The sequence below is a fragment of the Epinephelus moara genome, chromosome 12, assembly GCF_006386435.1.
Source record: "Epinephelus moara isolate mb chromosome 12, YSFRI_EMoa_1.0, whole genome shotgun sequence".
NCBI classification, from domain to species: Eukaryota; Metazoa; Chordata; class Actinopteri; order Perciformes; family Serranidae; genus Epinephelus; species Epinephelus moara.
This window is the reverse complement of record NC_065517.1, coordinates 13,064,748-13,082,946: the sequence shown is the minus strand read 5'-3', so window position 1 is coordinate 13,082,946 and position 18,199 is coordinate 13,064,748. Positions and strand designations below refer to the sequence as shown.

At 39.6% G+C, this 18,199-nt stretch overlaps 1 protein-coding gene across 1 annotated transcript in view; it reads left to right on the top strand.

Annotated features, from left to right (window-relative positions):
• Positions 1 to 18,151, top strand: part of LOC126398685 (serine/threonine-protein kinase D3-like) — a 57,962-nt gene extending 39,811 nt beyond the window's left edge. The window contains exons 6-19 of the mRNA XM_050058230.1: positions 983 to 1,172; positions 1,394 to 1,471; positions 1,601 to 1,766; positions 2,357 to 2,480; positions 2,929 to 3,006; positions 5,920 to 6,196; positions 11,157 to 11,209; positions 12,770 to 12,842; positions 12,982 to 13,088; positions 13,251 to 13,412; positions 13,878 to 13,976; positions 14,080 to 14,347; positions 14,835 to 14,920; positions 15,707 to 18,151. Of these exons, the coding sequence (XP_049914187.1) occupies positions 983 to 1,172; positions 1,394 to 1,471; positions 1,601 to 1,766; positions 2,357 to 2,480; positions 2,929 to 3,006; positions 5,920 to 6,196; positions 11,157 to 11,209; positions 12,770 to 12,842; positions 12,982 to 13,088; positions 13,251 to 13,412; positions 13,878 to 13,976; positions 14,080 to 14,347; positions 14,835 to 14,920; positions 15,707 to 15,880 (1,935 nt within the window). The 3' untranslated portion in view covers positions 15,881 to 18,151. The remainder of the gene's footprint in view (positions 1 to 982; positions 1,173 to 1,393; positions 1,472 to 1,600; positions 1,767 to 2,356; positions 2,481 to 2,928; positions 3,007 to 5,919; positions 6,197 to 11,156; positions 11,210 to 12,769; positions 12,843 to 12,981; positions 13,089 to 13,250; positions 13,413 to 13,877; positions 13,977 to 14,079; positions 14,348 to 14,834; positions 14,921 to 15,706) is intronic.
• The last annotated feature ends 48 nt before the right edge of the window (positions 18,152 to 18,199 follow it).

Genomic DNA, 18,199 nt, shown 5'->3' with positions numbered 1-18,199 from the left:
TAATAAATGTAATGTAATTGGAGCCAATACTGGGTTATTGCTTTCCTGTCAATATTAGCACATGTATGTCGGCCAATATTATTTATTATGTTGCAGTAGAGAAATGACAAATTTGTTTGAGGTACTTTAAAGAAATGGGCACCAGCACACTGAATAGATTCTCCCAACAGGACAATTTGTTAAGTACACTTACCATGTTTCGACATTACATCTTAACCAGGTAGTATTCAACATGTGACCAAGAAGGTCCATTTATAGACTTCACCTGATTCAACCAGGTGTGGATCCTACGTTGAGCCAATCAATTAATGTATTCATCAAATTATTTACAACATGAAAACTCTGTTTACACAGAGAAAATAGATCAGTGCCAATTGTCGTAATAATTTGTAGCCTACTATGATCATTATATTTTCTAGCTATGTCACTATATGTAGATGATCTGCCTTTCATAGAGTCACACATCTGACACATCTCAGAGTCTCATCTTATAGATTTTTTTATGTGTATATATTGACATAATTGTTGGGATCAAACTGGGATTCACACCTAGGTTGAATAAGGTAAAGCAGTATTTGGACCCTCCCTTTTCTTTTGAGATTGTTTGCCGTTTTGCTCACGTACTTCTTATCATGTTGGAATGTGATCACACTACCTTTTAAACATTGAGGTAATATTGAAACAGTGTCTCCATGAGATATTTTGTTGACCAGAGAGCACTGACGCATTTATTTTTCTACTACAGAATGACCTGCTCAGTGTCAAAATACTTTCAGAAATGTTTGCTTGTGAGTTTATGACAAAATGAGAATTGGCTGATAATTGGCTGATTTTTTTACACTCTCAAATATCGATATAGGTATTGTCTTCAAATACACAGTATCTTATTTTAAATGAGATTTTTTTCTATTTAACCATTTGAACACAAATCAAACAAACTCACCCTCCTTGTTTTTCCTCCCCGTGGTCCATGTTGGAGCAGCGCCCCCTCCTGGGCGCCGGGAAACGCAATTCCCTGCTGAGCGGCCGTCCCATCTGGATGGAGAAGATGGTCCTGGGTCGGGTCAAAGTCCCTCACACCTTCTCCGTCCACACCTACACCCGTCCCACCATCTGCCAGTTCTGCAAACGTCTGCTGAAGGGCCTCTTCCGCCAGGGCATGCAGTGCAAAGGTGACGACACAAAGAAATATAATCCAAAGTTAATCATTTGTTTTCTAAATTATTTAATCTAAACTATTATTTTAGTAAGTTTTTTTGCATCTTTTGGTTTGACACAGTTGTCACCAAATGATGAAGACTGACAAAATAAGTTGCCTGTGTCATTTTCTAAAATAGATGCATGTTTGATTATTTTTTTGTAATTCTACTTATCTGCTCCTCTTCCATTTTAGATTGTAAATTTAACTGCCATAAGAGATGTGCGGCCAAAGTACCTCGAGACTGCCTCGGTGAGGTCGACTTCAATGGAGGTGAGCATGTAGTATTTCTATGGAGAATATGGAGGTTTTCCTGTTCACTTTAATGCAATTTTCAGTTTTTTTTTATAGTGACTACCAAGTGCCTCTTGTACTCACACACTTGACTATGTGTTCCTGCAGAACCAGCCAGTCCCAGCCTGGACTCCGAGGCGACGATGGAGGTGGACAACTGTGACGCCAACAGTGACGGCGGTCAGAGCATGGACGAGCAGGACGACAAGCTCTTCTTTATCGAGGGTCCCTGCACAGACAGCGAGAAGGATGACGAGACGCTCAGAGCCATAAGGTGACACTGGTGCAGAACTGAACCTTTGGATTTCCCATAATCCGCAGGCCGCCTGGCCAGACTTCTGTGCACATCATCTGCTTGTCAGTTCTATGTTATGATGATGATTACTGGCTGAAATTGGAAAAATTTAAACTTTTGCATGTCAGCTTCAGTCCTTTAACCTGACGCTCATATATCTGATATACATGTATTTATCAAATAAACTCCTTCACACTCTTACTCCAGTTTTTGCACGAATCAAAACACAGATTTTTTTCCAACCAAGTAGAAGAAATATCTTTTTAAGGCTTCAATAAAGCTTTAAATTAAAGTGACAATAATTTAATAATAATTCAATTTTATTTATAGAGCCCAGTATTGCTATTTACCTTTTAACATTACAAATGACACTTCTTTCTACTAGAAATAAAAAAGTTGAATTAAATAAAACACACTTTTACTGTATTTTTACAGTTTTTGTTTTTTTTTTCATTTTACTAATTGTCCATTTAATTCAAAAAATATACTGATATTCTTAATCATTCTGGTTGTTGCACGTCCAAAAATGTTTGTGTTTGTGTTTCTGTGTTTATTTGTTTTATATGCAGCCCGTGCACCAGCAGTAACATCCCTCTGATGAGAGTGGTTCAGTCCATCAAACACACCAAGAGGAAAAGCTCCACAGTGGTTAAAGAGGGATGGATGGTCCATTATACCAGCTACGACAACCTGGTGAGAGGAGACACAAAACAGGGCGGGTATGGCGGACCCAGCCACTAGCAATCAAAACTATTACACAGAGCCATTCAGTTAATGTAAATACATTAAATTGCAGAAAAAACATAAATAAACCGTACATAATATCAACTATTGGGTATGATTTCATGAAATTCTTAAAGATTATAAGTTTAACGTTTCAAAAGTAAAACTACTCATTATATATTGGTTATATTAGTAAATCATTTTTATTGATGCATTAATATTGGGATTGTAATGTTGCAGTAGGTGTAAATACTTTCTCATGTATTTTGATCTGAAATTGTGCATCTTGTTTTAAATATGTACATTTTCATATTTTTTAAATATAAAATCTTAATTAGTGGCTTTATCTGTTGAATAAATGTTGTTAAGTCAAAATCTATAAAGTTTTTATCCTGATGAGCTCTTTCTTGACTTTCAGAGGAAGAGGCATTACTGGAGGCTGGACAGCAAGACTCTGACTCTGTTTCAGAATGAAAGTGGAGCCAAGTTTTACAAGGTAGGAGACCCACTCAGCTCAGATCTGGTTTCAGCCGCCCAGCCAAACAAAGCAGCAACGTGTAGAGGAGAGCGGAGGGAGTCGGGTTCATACAGTAACATTCATAAGACATTAACACACATCACTGTCTAGTTATGACAAGAAAATTCACTGTAATTATTCTCATCAGGGCAGCTTGTAACCTTCCACTAAGGAAATTTTAGAAAAGAAAAACATGAGACACTTTAAATTTCATAGTTAAATGATCACTTCAATCACATATGTCAGTGGTGATGACTGGTGACTGGTAAACATTTTTGTTATACATCTCCAACTCAACTTATTTTAAAGAACTGAGCACAGTAATGTTAATTGAAGAGAAATATTTGAAATCTGCCTCAGTTTTTTTTTTGTTTAATACATACTTATAAGATTGTGTCTGCAGCATTGAAAAAGGAATGTAATTTTTATTCAGTTTATCAAGGGGAGGTGTAAATTTTGAATAACTAAAAAACGTCATCATTGGATTCATTTAGTAGCTGTTCTGGAGCTTTTTTCACTTCCTCCACAGTTGACATGGAATTGTAGATGTTTAAGTCTCCATTTTTCTGAGTGTCTCAAGCTGTTAAAATGGCCCTGTGGTGGGATTGTTTTGTCAGCTACTGTTTCCATGGTCAAGCATGAACTTTGAAGCCTAAGTTTTAGATTATTTATAGCCATATCTACAGCATCATACATTTAACTGCAAGCGTAGCCACAGCTGAATCATTAATCATATACATAGCCACAGCTTCAAGCAGCACAGCCAGACAAAGTGGTTGCGCTTATAGCCAGTGGCTGTTTAATGTTGGAGCTTGGCCCTCTGCAATTAAATGTCCAGGATTTCATGGCGTCCAGCGGTGAGGATTACAGATTGCAACCAGCTGAAACTTCTCCTAGTTAGAATTCCTTCAGGAGGTTATGACCAGGAGCAGAATTATCTGCAGAGGTCCCGTCCTCTCCGAAACAAATGGACCTGGTGATTTAAACCAGTAAAAACACAGAATAAAGCAGTTTCATGTTACAAATGTTTTTTCCGTTGCTGCTCGCTGCTGAGCCACTGCTAGCTATGGTGGCTGATGTGAAAACATGCATGGCCAGTGTTTGGTTTGTCCATTCTGAGCTACTGTAGAAACATGGCAGCGCAACATAGCAATCTCCGTGGGCGCGATTATACACTAAAGAAAACATACTTATTACCTCCGCCAAGGAGGTCATGTTTCCGCTGGCGTTTGTCTGTTTGTTTGTTTGTCTGCAAAATAACTCAAAAAGTTCTGAACGGATTTTGATGACATTTTCAGGAAAGGATGATAATGGGACAAGGAATAGATGATAAAATTTTGGTGGTGATCGGTTGAAGCGAAATGTATGAAATAATAAAATGGCGGGAAATCCGAGCTGCTTGGCGGAGGCCTGCGCTCTCCGAGTGCTTTTCTAGTTATATTAGAAAAGTTCCATTTTTACCAATATATATCCCCCAAGATTCGTACTGTCTGGACCTTTAATGAGCAATAAAGGTGGTGTATAAAGTGTCACATCATAGTATCTGAAGAATATTTTCCTTAACTGGAAGTGTACTATAACTGGACTGGACCAACACACTAAGTCTTCCTATGGAGCAGGGGGAATACTAAAGTATATTGCAAGGAAACGCAAAAGTAGTTCTTCTGTGGCTGCGTATAACACAGAGAAAAGCAGCAGATATTTGAGAAGCTGGAACCAGAGAATGACTGAAACTGTTTTCTTTCTATCAGCTAATATATTAATCAACTGTTTCTTCACTTTAAATGCTAATTTGGATTGGTTTTTGATGACTTGTGCGTTTGAGGCGTCCTGCTCTACAGTTTTAATGGACACCTGTCAACCCATTAGAAACCCTGATTTTCCACGGCCATGGTGTGATTTGAGAACAGGAGTTAAACATGAGGTAAAAAGTTGAACCCCAAAAACTCATGTGGCACAATTTTCTCTGACTGTCCAACTTTCCAAAAAATGAATTTTGTTATCTTGAAATACGAAATGATCACAAGTGATTTCAGTTCAGTTCAGCTGCGCCTCTTTCCATTCTCCATCACATCCCTCTCTCCTGCTCCACCTCCTTTTATCTCATGTCTGCCAGCGACCTGTTGACCTTCACCACAAAGCGCTGCAGCAACCTCCCTTTGAAGAGAGAGCAAAAGCTTGGTGAGGGAGAGGGGGGCGAGGCAGAAGGGCGGGGGACTTATGGTGGTTTTTGGGACCTCTGGTTGCTTCCCTGCCGTCTCTCTGGCTGCTCGCCACGCTGTCTCGTGCCCAGAGCGGCTGAGGCACGTCCTGCCTTTTAATCAGCGCGGCAGGATGAATGGATGCTGATCTGAGTTTGTGGTTTGGAGTGAGGAGGAGGGGGAGATGAACTTGGCAAAACACGAAACGTTCAGATGACACTGAGGGGCATGAAGACACCACTGGGCCGATCGCTCTCCTTTATATGTTTGATCTGGCAGGGTTTAGGCTTTTTGGAGGGGTGGAGGGTCCTTTTTCTGCACTCTGCCTGAAAAGGAAGGAAGGGAAGTTTCAAACACTGAAATTCAAAGAGGGTCTCACAGTTCAGCATAGAGAGGAGAGGTGTTAGGATGGAGGGAACAACCAGCTGAAACAGTGTCCTTTGGACTATTTCAAGACCTTGTGGATGCTTCTTATTGGCTGAAATGACCTTTAAGATGGATATAGCTAGTGCAGTTTAGCAGAATGTGAAGGGTGGAGATGTTTTGCAAGTGCAGAGGTTTGAGTTTCTGAGCTGAAAGTGGAGGTACGTCCAACAACTGATTACTTTTGTCTTTTATGGGACTTGTATGTAACCTATGTCAAGGACAAGAATCAAAATGTTCTACCTCTATCTATTCTAACAAACTACAGGAGATCCCGCTGTCCGAGATACTTCAGGTTGAGCTGGCGCAGGACTTCGGCAGCCTACCCCCAGGCAGCAACCCTCACTGCTTCGAGGTGATCACGGCTAGCATGGTGTACTACGTCGGGGAGGACAACGGCGGCCTGCACCACAATCCGATCCTGGCTGCATCCGGCGTGGGGCGAGATGTAGGCCAGAGCTGGGAGAAGGCCATCCGACAGGCGATGATGCCTGTCACACCCAAGGCCAGCGTTGGCACCGGGCCCAGCCAGGGGAAGGACCACAGTGAGTTACTGCCAGAAACTAGTCCAACTTAATGTTCTCTTTGGCATGAAAGTATGAAAAGATAACAGTATAGCTAAGGCTGAAAGTTTAATGAGTCTTCAGCCTGTCTTCTGTAAAAGATATAGAAAAAGACAGTAGTTTTGTGTTTGCTGAGGTCAGCTTTAGGATGTGATTCAACTAAAGTGAAAGTGAAAATCTGAGAGAAAATGTCAAAAAGCTGAATCTGTTGCAGATAAGAACTCCTCCAAATAATAGAAAGAAAACATAAATATCTTGTGTAACATGGTTTTCCCACGTAATAGTTAGAAAAAACTTCTCCCTCATTGAGAAATTTTGGATGTGGCCTCCGACCACCATTGCTGCTGCGGTAGTTTTCACTTTCGCTCTCCACTTTGTCCAGAGCTGCTTGCGGCAGGTGATAGAGCAGTGTGCATCAAGATAGGTGGTGTTAGCATTAGAGGAAACATCATAGAGATTTAGCCATATGTGTCTGAGCCTCAGTCAGATCCAGGCTCAGATGAGGAGTCTGCTGGCTCCAAAATTGGCGACTAGCAGAAGTATCAGAATGGTAAGTGTAGATAGCATCTTCTATATATGTTGTTTGTTAGCTTGTAGGCTAACTGGCAGTGGCTGGCACAGTTGTAAATCATAATATTAACTGCTACGATGAGGTTTTTGGCAAATGATGGAAGGAAGCTCCAGGGTCTGGCTTACATCCAAAAATGCACACTCTAAAATGTTTGCTGTCAAAACTTTTACTGTACTGACAAGTCCGCTCTGCACAGAGGGTTTCAGGCTTCTTTACCTGTGTGGTGTTGCAGCAATTTGTTTCCGTATTAGTGGCATACCTTATCGAGCTCGCCTGGGGTATGTTTGAATCTCAGATTTTAGGGAAGTGCACAGACATCGCCACCTTCAGTAGAGGACAATACCGCTCTAGTGACTAACTTTGCACAGACACATGTCGGTATAGTCATGTTCACACGTTTTAGGGGACATGAACATAAGAAGGACCCAATTGTAAGTGGAGGGGGACTTTAACTACTTACATGATTTAAAACATTTTGTTTTGGGGCATTTTTGCCCTTATTGGACAGCTGATAGTATAGAGGCAGACAGGGAAAGAGGGGAGAGAAAGAGAGATGGATATGACGCAAAAAATCCCATTAAAAGACAGAAAAAAAACAATTTGATACTCTTGTCAATACTTTCACACTTTTTTTTCTCCCTTGTCCTTGGCTTTCACTTTCAAGCTCATATGTTTACTGAAGACATAACTCTTTAAAATCTTGTCACAAATGTATACATTCATCTTTTAATAAACTCAGGAATTTCCTAAAACAGCTGATCATTGTAGTTTTTGGCAAATGTGTCTCCATTTGTAGTGACTATTTTAGCTGCATATTGGTCTTGTTCTTTGCATGGGCTTTGTTAACATTAAGAAAAATATAAAATATCAGACTTACTTTTTAATATGTAAATGCTATGCCTGCAGTACGACGTGTCCGTGGGGAAGCATTAAGAAAATAAAATCTAAGATCATCCCAAACAATGATCCCTGAGGGACTCCACCGGTTGTCACTCAGTGCCTCAAGGGAGACACTGCTGTTAAAGGAGATTAAATAAATAATATGTGCACATTTTTGTTTAATTTCTAGAAGCCTACCCACTGAGCTTTACGAGAAATTGTGTAATGTTACTGTGTGTCCCTTTGACACAGTAATGAGCCATTTCTTTTAGATCAGATTAGACTCTGTTTTTATATTTTAATGGATTTGTCTGTGAAGAGCTTCCAAATACTGTTTCTGTTACACAACCTCGCCACCTCCACAAGCGTGTGCACACACACACACACACACACACTAACCTGACCGCCTGCTGCTGGCATTTTAACATGATTGAAGGGATTTCAGAGGATTTTCCGCTCTGATTCATCTCAGGTTAAAGTGTCTTTTCGACTGAAAGTAAGAGTTTTAAGTTTCATCCCAAAATGAGACTTCCTGCACTAAATGGACCAAATATCTCCATTAACTATTATGGAAGTACTTCATTGTTAAAAACCAGTCGTACTTTAGCAGGAGCAGTCAGCTGTGTTTAGCACCTGTTGAGTAATTAATGTCAAGCTTCAGTTTCTCTCCCAAAATAGATGTTTTGTTTTGCAATGAAATTACTGCAACGCACATCAATAAGTTAATGGACAGATGATGTAACAAGGCTTTTTGTTTTTGTTTTTGGATCATCTCAGTGACATTCAGTCCAACAGTGGACTTTTATTACTGTAATAATACATAAAACAAGTAACAGAGAAACAAAATGATGACAGAAATTTAAAAAAAAGATGTAATAAAAACAAAGCAGGCGAATGTTAAACTTCATTATAAAAGCAGACTGAAGCTCTAATACAGGATGTAGTGTCAATAAAGTTATATAAACGCCAGGAATAGTGATCTAACAGCAGACATGCAAGCACTAATGCTGCGTTCATGGTCGGCGTGACGTCTTTATCTGAACTCTGTGTATGACTTCAGTTTGGAGATCTGAGGTGTTCAATATTTAAACATTAAAACAAAACATGTAATTATCCTCCAAAACTGTGAAATAATCCAATACCATTAAAAACTCAGTTGTTTCTGTTTAATTTCAGCAGTTTTTACTTAATAATGGCAACAATATATTATCATATGTTTTGTCTATATTTTTACACTTATTTCCTAATTACTTATTTCTTCAGTAATGAACTTTAACGTGTTCATATTTATTCTCTTCCAGGAAACTGATGTTTAAAGTGAGAATGACCAACAACTTACAAAATTTTACCCCATAAAACAAATACAGTAGATAGAGGGAAAACACTTCCTAAGCAACATGAAGTCAGAAAAATCAGCTGTTCCTCAGCGTCTTCTCTTAATGAAGGTGTTTCACAATAATATCCTGACAGTGATGAGAACTGATTCTGCTCATTCAACTGCTGGAAGCTTTTTTAAGCAACAATTTAAAACTTAGGGACGTAGGCTTATTTGCTTTTTTCCCCAGAAGGGAGTCTGGAGTCAGGCAGCGATTAGCTTAGCATAGCGCAAAGACCGGAAGGAGGGGGGAAAAGGCTAGTGTAGCATTGTCCAAAGTCTTTTGTTATATTTCATTTTTACACTGGTTAATTACATCTTCTTTGTTAAATTTTGAGCTTAAGGTGCTAGCAAGTGGATTTTTTTGTCTTTGGACTGAGCCAGGTTAGCTGTTTTTGTTTGGCATTCGCTTTCTGCAGGCTTTGAGTTGGGCATTCTTGACTTGATCTCTCAACTTCTTCTTCTTCTTCTTCTTCTTCTTCTTCTTCAGTTTCTGTGTGTGCACACAGCTCTGCAGTCACATGCCCTTGTATGGGGATTTGCTGGGCGTTTGTCTATGCTAATTAGGAACAACTAGTGCACACACCCTCAACTTACAACGACAATGGGTTGCATCTTTATAAGAGTACAGTTGTGAACAGCTCTGGGGTTTAAGAACACGTCATGAATCTGACGCAGACTTTTCTGAGGACCTTCTTAAGAACAAATGTAAGGAGAACTGTAATAAGATATTACTGAATGAGGCCCATTGTCCCCATATCAGTATCATGATTTTCATGAACAAATGTCATGTTCATGAAACTGTTCATGTTTCTGTCAGCCACAGCCTGAAGCAGCAAGCTGAATAGTAAATGGGATGTTAGATGATCGCTGGTGTGTTAAACAGTATCAGTAAGTTCACGGGGTCAGTGCACTTCTTGCAGCTTGTGTGTTACAGTCTCCATCCTGTGGAGCTCAGAGGAAGAGGCACTGAAGCACTGCACTCAGTGTTGGAAAGAAATTGTAAACAGAGGCTTCCTTGCTTCCTTGTTACTATGGTTACTCATATTGTTATGTAGCCAGCACATTAAATTAGACCAGTGAACAGACGGTTTCACCAAAGCTACTTGGTAGGTGTCCATCATCAGTTTTAACAGACAGCCTGCAGCCAATCAGATGGAGTACTCACCCAGACCATGGTATAATAAGCTAAGCTAAGCTAACTGCATCTCGACTACAACCTTGTATTTAACGCACATACATGTGATTGACATAAATCTTCTCATCTAACTTTTGAAAATAAAGCAAATTAACTTTTTCCAAAATGTCAAACTATTCCTCTAAACTCCTGTAAATGAAACTTCCTGCACGTTATACAAAGTAAAAGTCTCCCAGAGTTGGGAATGGATTCTGCTCCTCTGGGAAATAATTGCCTGTTTCAAAATAAAAGCCTTTTCTATTAAAATAACTTAAGGCTTTTACAAGAATGTAGCTTTACTACAGATCTGTGCTTCCCACAGTTTACATTTCTGTCAATAAAGTTACATAAACTCTCTGGATGATGACCTAACAGATGACCTGAACATCAGCACGCTGCCTACCTACAGCAGACTGTTGGTATTGATCACAGGGAGGGATGACCTGATCAAACCATGTGCTAGCAATCTGAAATCAATATCAGCTCATCAGTGGAAACTCACTCACAGCAGCAGCAGGTTCCCTCTGAACAGAATGTGCCCTCGGCTTTTTGACGTCAGGCTGCATTAACACAGCATGCAACACTTAGATCTTCCTTTATATGTACACGCATGTGAACACACACACACACACACACACACACACACACACAGGAAATAGAGGCTTTAATTCTTGTTAAATCTGGAAAATGATTTGGAGATGGTAATCACAGCTGGAGACATCCTCAATGTTCTTTCATCATGTGTTAAACAAACAGATCTTCCTCCGTCATCTCTTGCTCTAACAAACAAGGAAACATAGGAAATGAGATTTTAATGATTTGAAGGTTAGAAAAATAAAACCTCACACGTCGGTGCTGTAGGTGACGGGGTTTACACGTGTGTGTGGTTTATGGATTACTTGTACATTGAAATACTGTATTTCTTGACTTGTCTCCTCAGAAGAGCTATCTATCAGCATATCAGTGTCCAACTCCCAGATACAAGAAAATGTGGTAAGTCATATGTGTTTTTATGTGTCACTATGTGATGTTATAATTGTTCTCTTTGAGGTTATTACAAAAGTCTCATATGACTTGAGGCATTTTCTCTCTTTGTATAAATGTATTGAAAGATTCATATATTATATGGTAGTATTATATGGTCAAAAGTAATGGTATATATTGTTATGCCAGCGATTGCCATAGCCAGAGGCATTATATTTTCAGGATGTCCATCCGTCTGTAGGTCTGTCTCACACTCGTGAACGTGATATCTCAAGAACGCCCTAAGGGATTTTTTTCAAATTTGGCAAAAACGTCCATTTGGACGCAGCAATGAGCAGACTAGATTTTGGTGGTCATCGGTCAAAGTTCACGGTCAGTGTGACCTTGAATCTGTCTCATTCTCGTGAACGCGATATCTAAAGAACACCTCAAGGGAATTTCTAAAAATTTGGCACAAATGTTCACTTTGACTCAAGAATAAATTGATTTGAATTTGACAGTCAAAAGTCAAGGTCAGTGTGACCCTACAAACCATGTTTTTGGCCATAACCCAAGAATTCTTACACTAATTATGACAAAACGTCACACAAATGTTTAATAAGATAAAATGATGAAGTGATGACATTTTATCTCCTAAAGGTCAAAGTGACATCACAATATTCAGCATAAAATACTTCCTACCTCTGGACATAAATTAACATCATATGTTTCATTGTGCAACCCTGTGTTGTAAAATGAAAGTGAATAAACCTTAGTAAACCAGACCCACAAGTAAAACCCAACATGTTCTGTGCTGAATCTTTAAAAAATGGTAAGATGGAGAAGGTTAGTGTTTTCTCCAGCGTCTGAAGATGATTTTTTCATTTATGGAGTTCTAAAGTGACAAATGTCACTCAAAAATATAATTTAATACATACATTTTAATAGTTACTGTACAGGACTGAGATTGAGATTACTTACTTTTCTGATGATATTGTACTATATTTTTACTTAGTATTTTTTACAGTGTGGTATTAGTGCTTTTACTTAAGGATCTAAATACTTCCTCCAACACTGCTGAACACACCTCAACATCAGCATACTTCCATAGCACGTTGACATACCCGTAATTAGCATGGTAAAATGAACGTTAATAAATATTGTGTATTGCTGGTGTTTGGCATGTCAGTCAACCTGTTAGCAAGTAGCATGCTATTATGTTCACAGTTGAACTCGTTAAAATGTGTACAGCTGGCATGTGGTATGCTGCGGCTGAGCCTGGTGGGGATTCAGTCAATAATTTTAGAGATAAACTGTTGTTTCAACTTCTTTAACTGTCATGTACACAATAATTACAGTGAATCAGTTGCTGACAATGAAATTCTTCATGGTCTGTCTGACTCTAAAATTTATTTATCATTTGTCACTTGTGGGCCTCCATACTCAGTGGGTGAAAAAACACTGTCTTCATATTCTAGTGTCACTATGTGTCACTGACTAATAATCAGGACAGACAAATGTAAAAATATGTTTATTTGCATGTCATTAGTAATTAAATTTGCTGATATTTGAAATCTCTGTGTTGTTCAGGATATCAGTTCAGTGTATCAGATCTTTGCTGATGAGGTCCTGGGCTCCGGACAATTTGGGATTGTCTATGGAGGTGAGAGAAATTGCTGCATTTGTGGATCACCATTGCATTTCCTTTTATTCCTGCTGAATCCACATCACTCTTTCTAAAGTTAGCTGAATTACAGACAAATAAAAAGATCAGTGGAGAGCTAAAATTGTATCCTCTGCAGGTAAACACAGAAAGACCGGCAGAGACGTGGCGATCAAAATCATTGACAAAATGAGGTTTCCCACCAAGCAGGAGAGCCAGCTGAGGAATGAGGTGGCCATTCTCCAGGTCTGTCAGCAGTTTAACACAACACTGAATTACATCTGAAACAAAGCTGGAACAAGCTTTTAGACTTTCTAATTTAGGACTTTTGGAAGCTTAAACTTAAGATATTTATTTTAAGTTTAAATGCCTGAGCTGGAGCTCATGTTCCCGTCCTGCTTCCAACAGAACCTCCACCACCCGGGGATCGTTAACCTGGAGTGCATGTTTGAGACGCCTGAGCAGGTGTTCGTCGTCATGGAGAAGCTTCATGGAGACATGTTAGAGATGATTTTATCCAGCGAGAAGAGTCGGCTGCCAGAACGCCTCACCAAGTTCCTCGTCACACAGGTCAGTAACAACCAGAGACCTCAGAATGATGGCTGCCAGATTTAAACAGTGTCTTAATCTGCTGCTAGTTTCCTTAATTAATCTTTGGGTCTATAAGATGTCAGAAATACCCATAACTTTCGAGATCATCACATTGTACAAGCTGCAACCACATCATTCTTGGCATTTGTCTTTAAGAAATGTTCTGTTGCTTGACTATTTCTCTTAATTGATCAATGCATTTACACACAGTGGTGTAGACAGAGTTAAATACGATTCTGCAGCCACATTTACCAAATGTATTCGGAAATTGATTTTGGTGTTACATTTAAAAGAAATTAGACAATTTTTAGAGAACCCCATTTTGTTTGTCAATGTTTTTTGTGTCTGTATGTGTGAATTTGTCAGAAGATTCATCTTGTGAATGTTTTTTGCTGCGTCCCAACTGTTGAGTGATAAATCAACTTGTACATGTTACATCCACAGATCCTGGTGGCCCTCAGACATCTTCACTTCAAAAACATCGTCCACTGTGACCTGAAGCCCGAAAACGTTCTCCTGGCTTCAGCTGAACCCTTCCCTCAGGTTAGAACAGCTCAAAATGTTTGATGGGACTTCAGAGAGCTCAAGAACACCTCTAATTACTGAAATGTCATCTGGAGGAACATTCACCTTTCTCTCCCCCCAGGTGAAGCTCTGTGACTTCGGCTTCGCTCGTATCATCGGGGAGAAGTCGTTCCGTCGCTCAGTGGTCGGCACTCCGGCCTATTTGGCACCAGAGGTGCTTCGCAGCAAAGGCTACAACAGATCTCTGGACATGTGGTCAGTCGGCGTCATCATCTACGTTAGCCTGAGCGGGACGTTTCCCTTCAACGAGGACGAGGACATCGACGACCAGATCAAGAACGCTGCCTTCATGTACCCATCCAACCCCTGGAAGGAGATCTCAGAGCAGGGTGAGGGACGGTTTATCATGGACCAGATCACTAATTCTGGTGTTTCTCATATTAAACAGAGACTTAAAGAGACCGTAGTACCACAGCTGATATTATAATTAAGTCCATAAGCAGTTTGAGATGAAGACTAAGTCACAAAGAATTGACAAAACTTCTCAACATTCAGCTAGTAAATGTAGAACCATTAATCCAACCAACCATGCAACCATTAATCGATTAGTTGATCTACAGAAAATTCATTGGCAGCTATTCTAACAATCAAATAATTGTTTAAGTAATTTTCAAGCAAAAACAAACACTTTCTGAGTGAAGTCTCTTCAGTGTAAGAATTTGCTTGTTTTCTGTTTTTTCAGTTATACAAAATAATTTTTTTATGTTCCTTCATCCTTAAAATTTGTTTTTTGAGTAATTGAATAAATAAATGAGACATGATTGTGGATCAGACATCAGATCCAAAGCAGATTTTTCTGATTGTTTTTCCCCACAGCCACAGACCTCATTAACAACCTGCTGCAGGTGAAGATGAGGAAGCGCTACAGCGTGGACAAGTCACTGAGCCACCCCTGGCTGCAGGTAACCAAATTGCCTCTCACTGACTTCACACACCTCAGGGAGCTCTGCAGCAGGACAGGAGAGGTGTTAAAGCAAAGGAATGGCATTCTTCCAGCTTTAAGAAAAGTATACCTTTTTAAAAACTGTCCATTGTGAGTCTGAGTACTCTTTTAAAGTTTGGGGAAAAAAACATCTGTAGTTGTCCTAAGAGATTTGCTGCTTCATCAAGACTGTGTGGGTGGGACTGGCTCATATTTGTGTGTCATCACATTGTAATTCAATGTGAGACGAAGAACAGACAAATCCAAAAAGCTGATTGGGAAAATGTGTTTACAGGGACTTTAAAGGAATACTTCACCCCCCAAATAACCACTTGTATATCAATTACTCTCCCTGTGTTATGTTGAATTGATGAAGAAAACTGTATTTTTATCTCGTGCCTCCGGTGAACGAAGAATCCACAACTAGAGAAAATCCACAATAATCTGGTAAAACAACAAAGGCGCACAATAACACCTACAAAATACCAGTCGAGGCAGTGGTAGACCAGCAGCTCTTTTTACCTCGCCTAGTGGCCCCTGGAGAGTCTGGCTTTGAAGAGACCCAGTTGTCTATGACTTCAATTTACCAAGAATTTTCTCACTTTCTGGATTCTCCGTTCAACAGAGTAATGTGAGACAAAAAAGTTTTCCTTGCAGATTCAACTCCGGACTCCAGAGTACTGATATACATCATCATTTTGGGAGTGAAGTATTTCTTTACTACTGGTCCCTGTGCTTGAATGTTGTTGTTCTTGTCCTCTTGCAGGATTACCAGACCTGGCTGGACCTCAGGGAGTTCGAGACGCAGCGAGGCGAGCGCTACATCACCCACGAGAGCGACGACGCCCGCTGGGAGGAATACGCCGACGAGAGAGGCCTGCACTGTCCCAAACACTTCATCATGTCGCCCAACCTGGACGACATGGACGAGGATCCCTAGAGGCCCCCGGAGAGTAAAACACTTCCTACGAGGAAGCAGATCTGAGGAGTCCCACAACGGTCAACAGAGTCCATGGAAACTGTCACCATGGAGGCCGCGTGGTGTGTTCGTGGACAGCCAGGAGGTGACGGTCAGGCAGCTGTGTGACGACACTGACGATAATTCAGGTCCAGAGAATTTTACTTTTAACACATTTTCCTATTTCAGTGCGTTTATCTACAAGCCATAACAAACTGTGAGCCAAAATCTGGAGGGATTTTTCTCCCAGAATTCAACATTCAATAAAACGTCTGTACTGCCAGCCAAGCCGCAGAAGGGCTACCTAAAAAAGAAAATCCAGAGCCTTTATAAAGTTTTTCAGCTAAATTAGCATATTTTTATGATGTCGCTATTACATTTTAGATCTCATAAAGCTGTGTAGAGTTTCTATGTGACGCTAACTCAGAAGAAACAAACGTCTTGATCTGACTGTAATGTTTTGGTTGTTCCTTGTTGGGATGTCTTTGCACTATTGGGAAACTCTTTTAAAAGGAGAATTTCACTGATAAGAACTTTTGGTTTGTTTATCTGCAAAAGCATACTCCTTCCTAATCTGTTACACTCATCACACACCAGAGAACTACATTAGTAGATGAATAAAAACTGTATTCTTAGTGGGACAATCAAGTTTTGTCATGAAAGTGGTGTAGGGAGGGTTTGTCGTGTGTATGGTGGCCTTCTGAGGACATCTCAGGCTCAGCTTGTCAGGCTCAGCTCTTTGAATGCTGATGTTACGCAACAGAATATTAGCATACAGTTAGCATGTTAACTATTAAATATTAGTGGGATTCATTTTCATTGTTGTGGTCATTCAGAGTACAGATCAAGCTAACTGGAGGTTGGGGAACTGATACAATTGTCACGCTAATTTTAGCATGCTAACGTGCAAGATTTCAATATATTAAAGCAGTGGCTCCCAACTGGTCCAGCCATGGGGTCCAGATTTCTCCTTAGTCATTGTTCAAGGTCCACACAGATTAATAATATTCAACGTCATACTTGCGTTTGGCCATTTAGTCGAGCTAGTTTGCTGTCTCTGTCAAGTAGGTGTCTGTTAGTAACTCACTCTACAGCAGGAAACAGCACTTCAAAATGAAAGCTTTGTGCCAGAAATTCACTGTACCTCAAAATAAAGTGTGTTTTTTACGAACTTGAAACGTTCCGAGTCATTAGCCGTCCATTCAGAATGGACCCATGACCTGCTTTTGGACCATGACCCACCATTTTGGAACCACTGTGTTAACGGACAATTCAGGTGTTTTATGTCATGCTAACTTTGCATTCGCCATCGCCAATGTAGAGATTTGGAAGCCACAATAATCTGACTAATACAAACAAAGGGTATTGGGGGAACTAGTATTAGCCTTTCTAACTATCTCAACAAAACTTCAATCATACATAAAATATTTTAAACTTTACTTGTCTCCGAGTCTCAGACAGAAGCCACCTAGCTAGCTAGCTGCGAACTTCTAAAACAATTTGCCAGCTAACCTAACTCACAAAGTGATGGTATCATGGTAAAATACTCAATGTTTGCCACTTACTTGTTAACCAGGTAGAATAATATAACATTTAGCATTTTGGCTTGTTAGCATGCTCACTAAACCCTGTTAAAAATTGTGGTAAGTTGGTATTCATTATTAGTTTCAGAGATGTTTATTTACTGATGAGATTTGCCTCTATTTCAAACAGGAGTGTTTAGACTAAGAACTCAGGAACTCTGTTAACATTATCAAGTTTATTCTACAAGCATACTTTTGCAGATTAACAAATTAGTTATTAGTTAATTAGTTATTTTCAGAGTGATTCTCTCTGAAACTTTTTGGAAGATGACAGGCTGAGAATCGAGCTGCTATTGTCTTTCTTTGTCTTTCTGTGGAAACTTGCCTGAGAAACTGAACTGTAGTGATCCTGTTAGTGATCCCGAATCTACTCCAGCCTGAGAATTTATTTCACACGTTTTATATTTTTGCAAGAAATGTTTGTGTCATGTGAATCATTATGATGAGAAAAATATTAAAGCTGTATGGTTTACTCTGCAAACATTTTATTTACCATCCTTGTTATACAGCTGGTGACCTTGAGTAGCATTTAGAGGGCTTTATGGCAGGATGGTGGAAGGAGCACTGATCAAATCTTATTAACTTTTTTTGGTTTCAGCTCCTTTTTTACCCTGCAGAATATTCTGGCTAATAATTTATAATGTTCAATAAACAAAGAACATTTAGATATCATGATGTGACACTGGGATTTGATAGATAATGTTTTTATCCTGTAAAC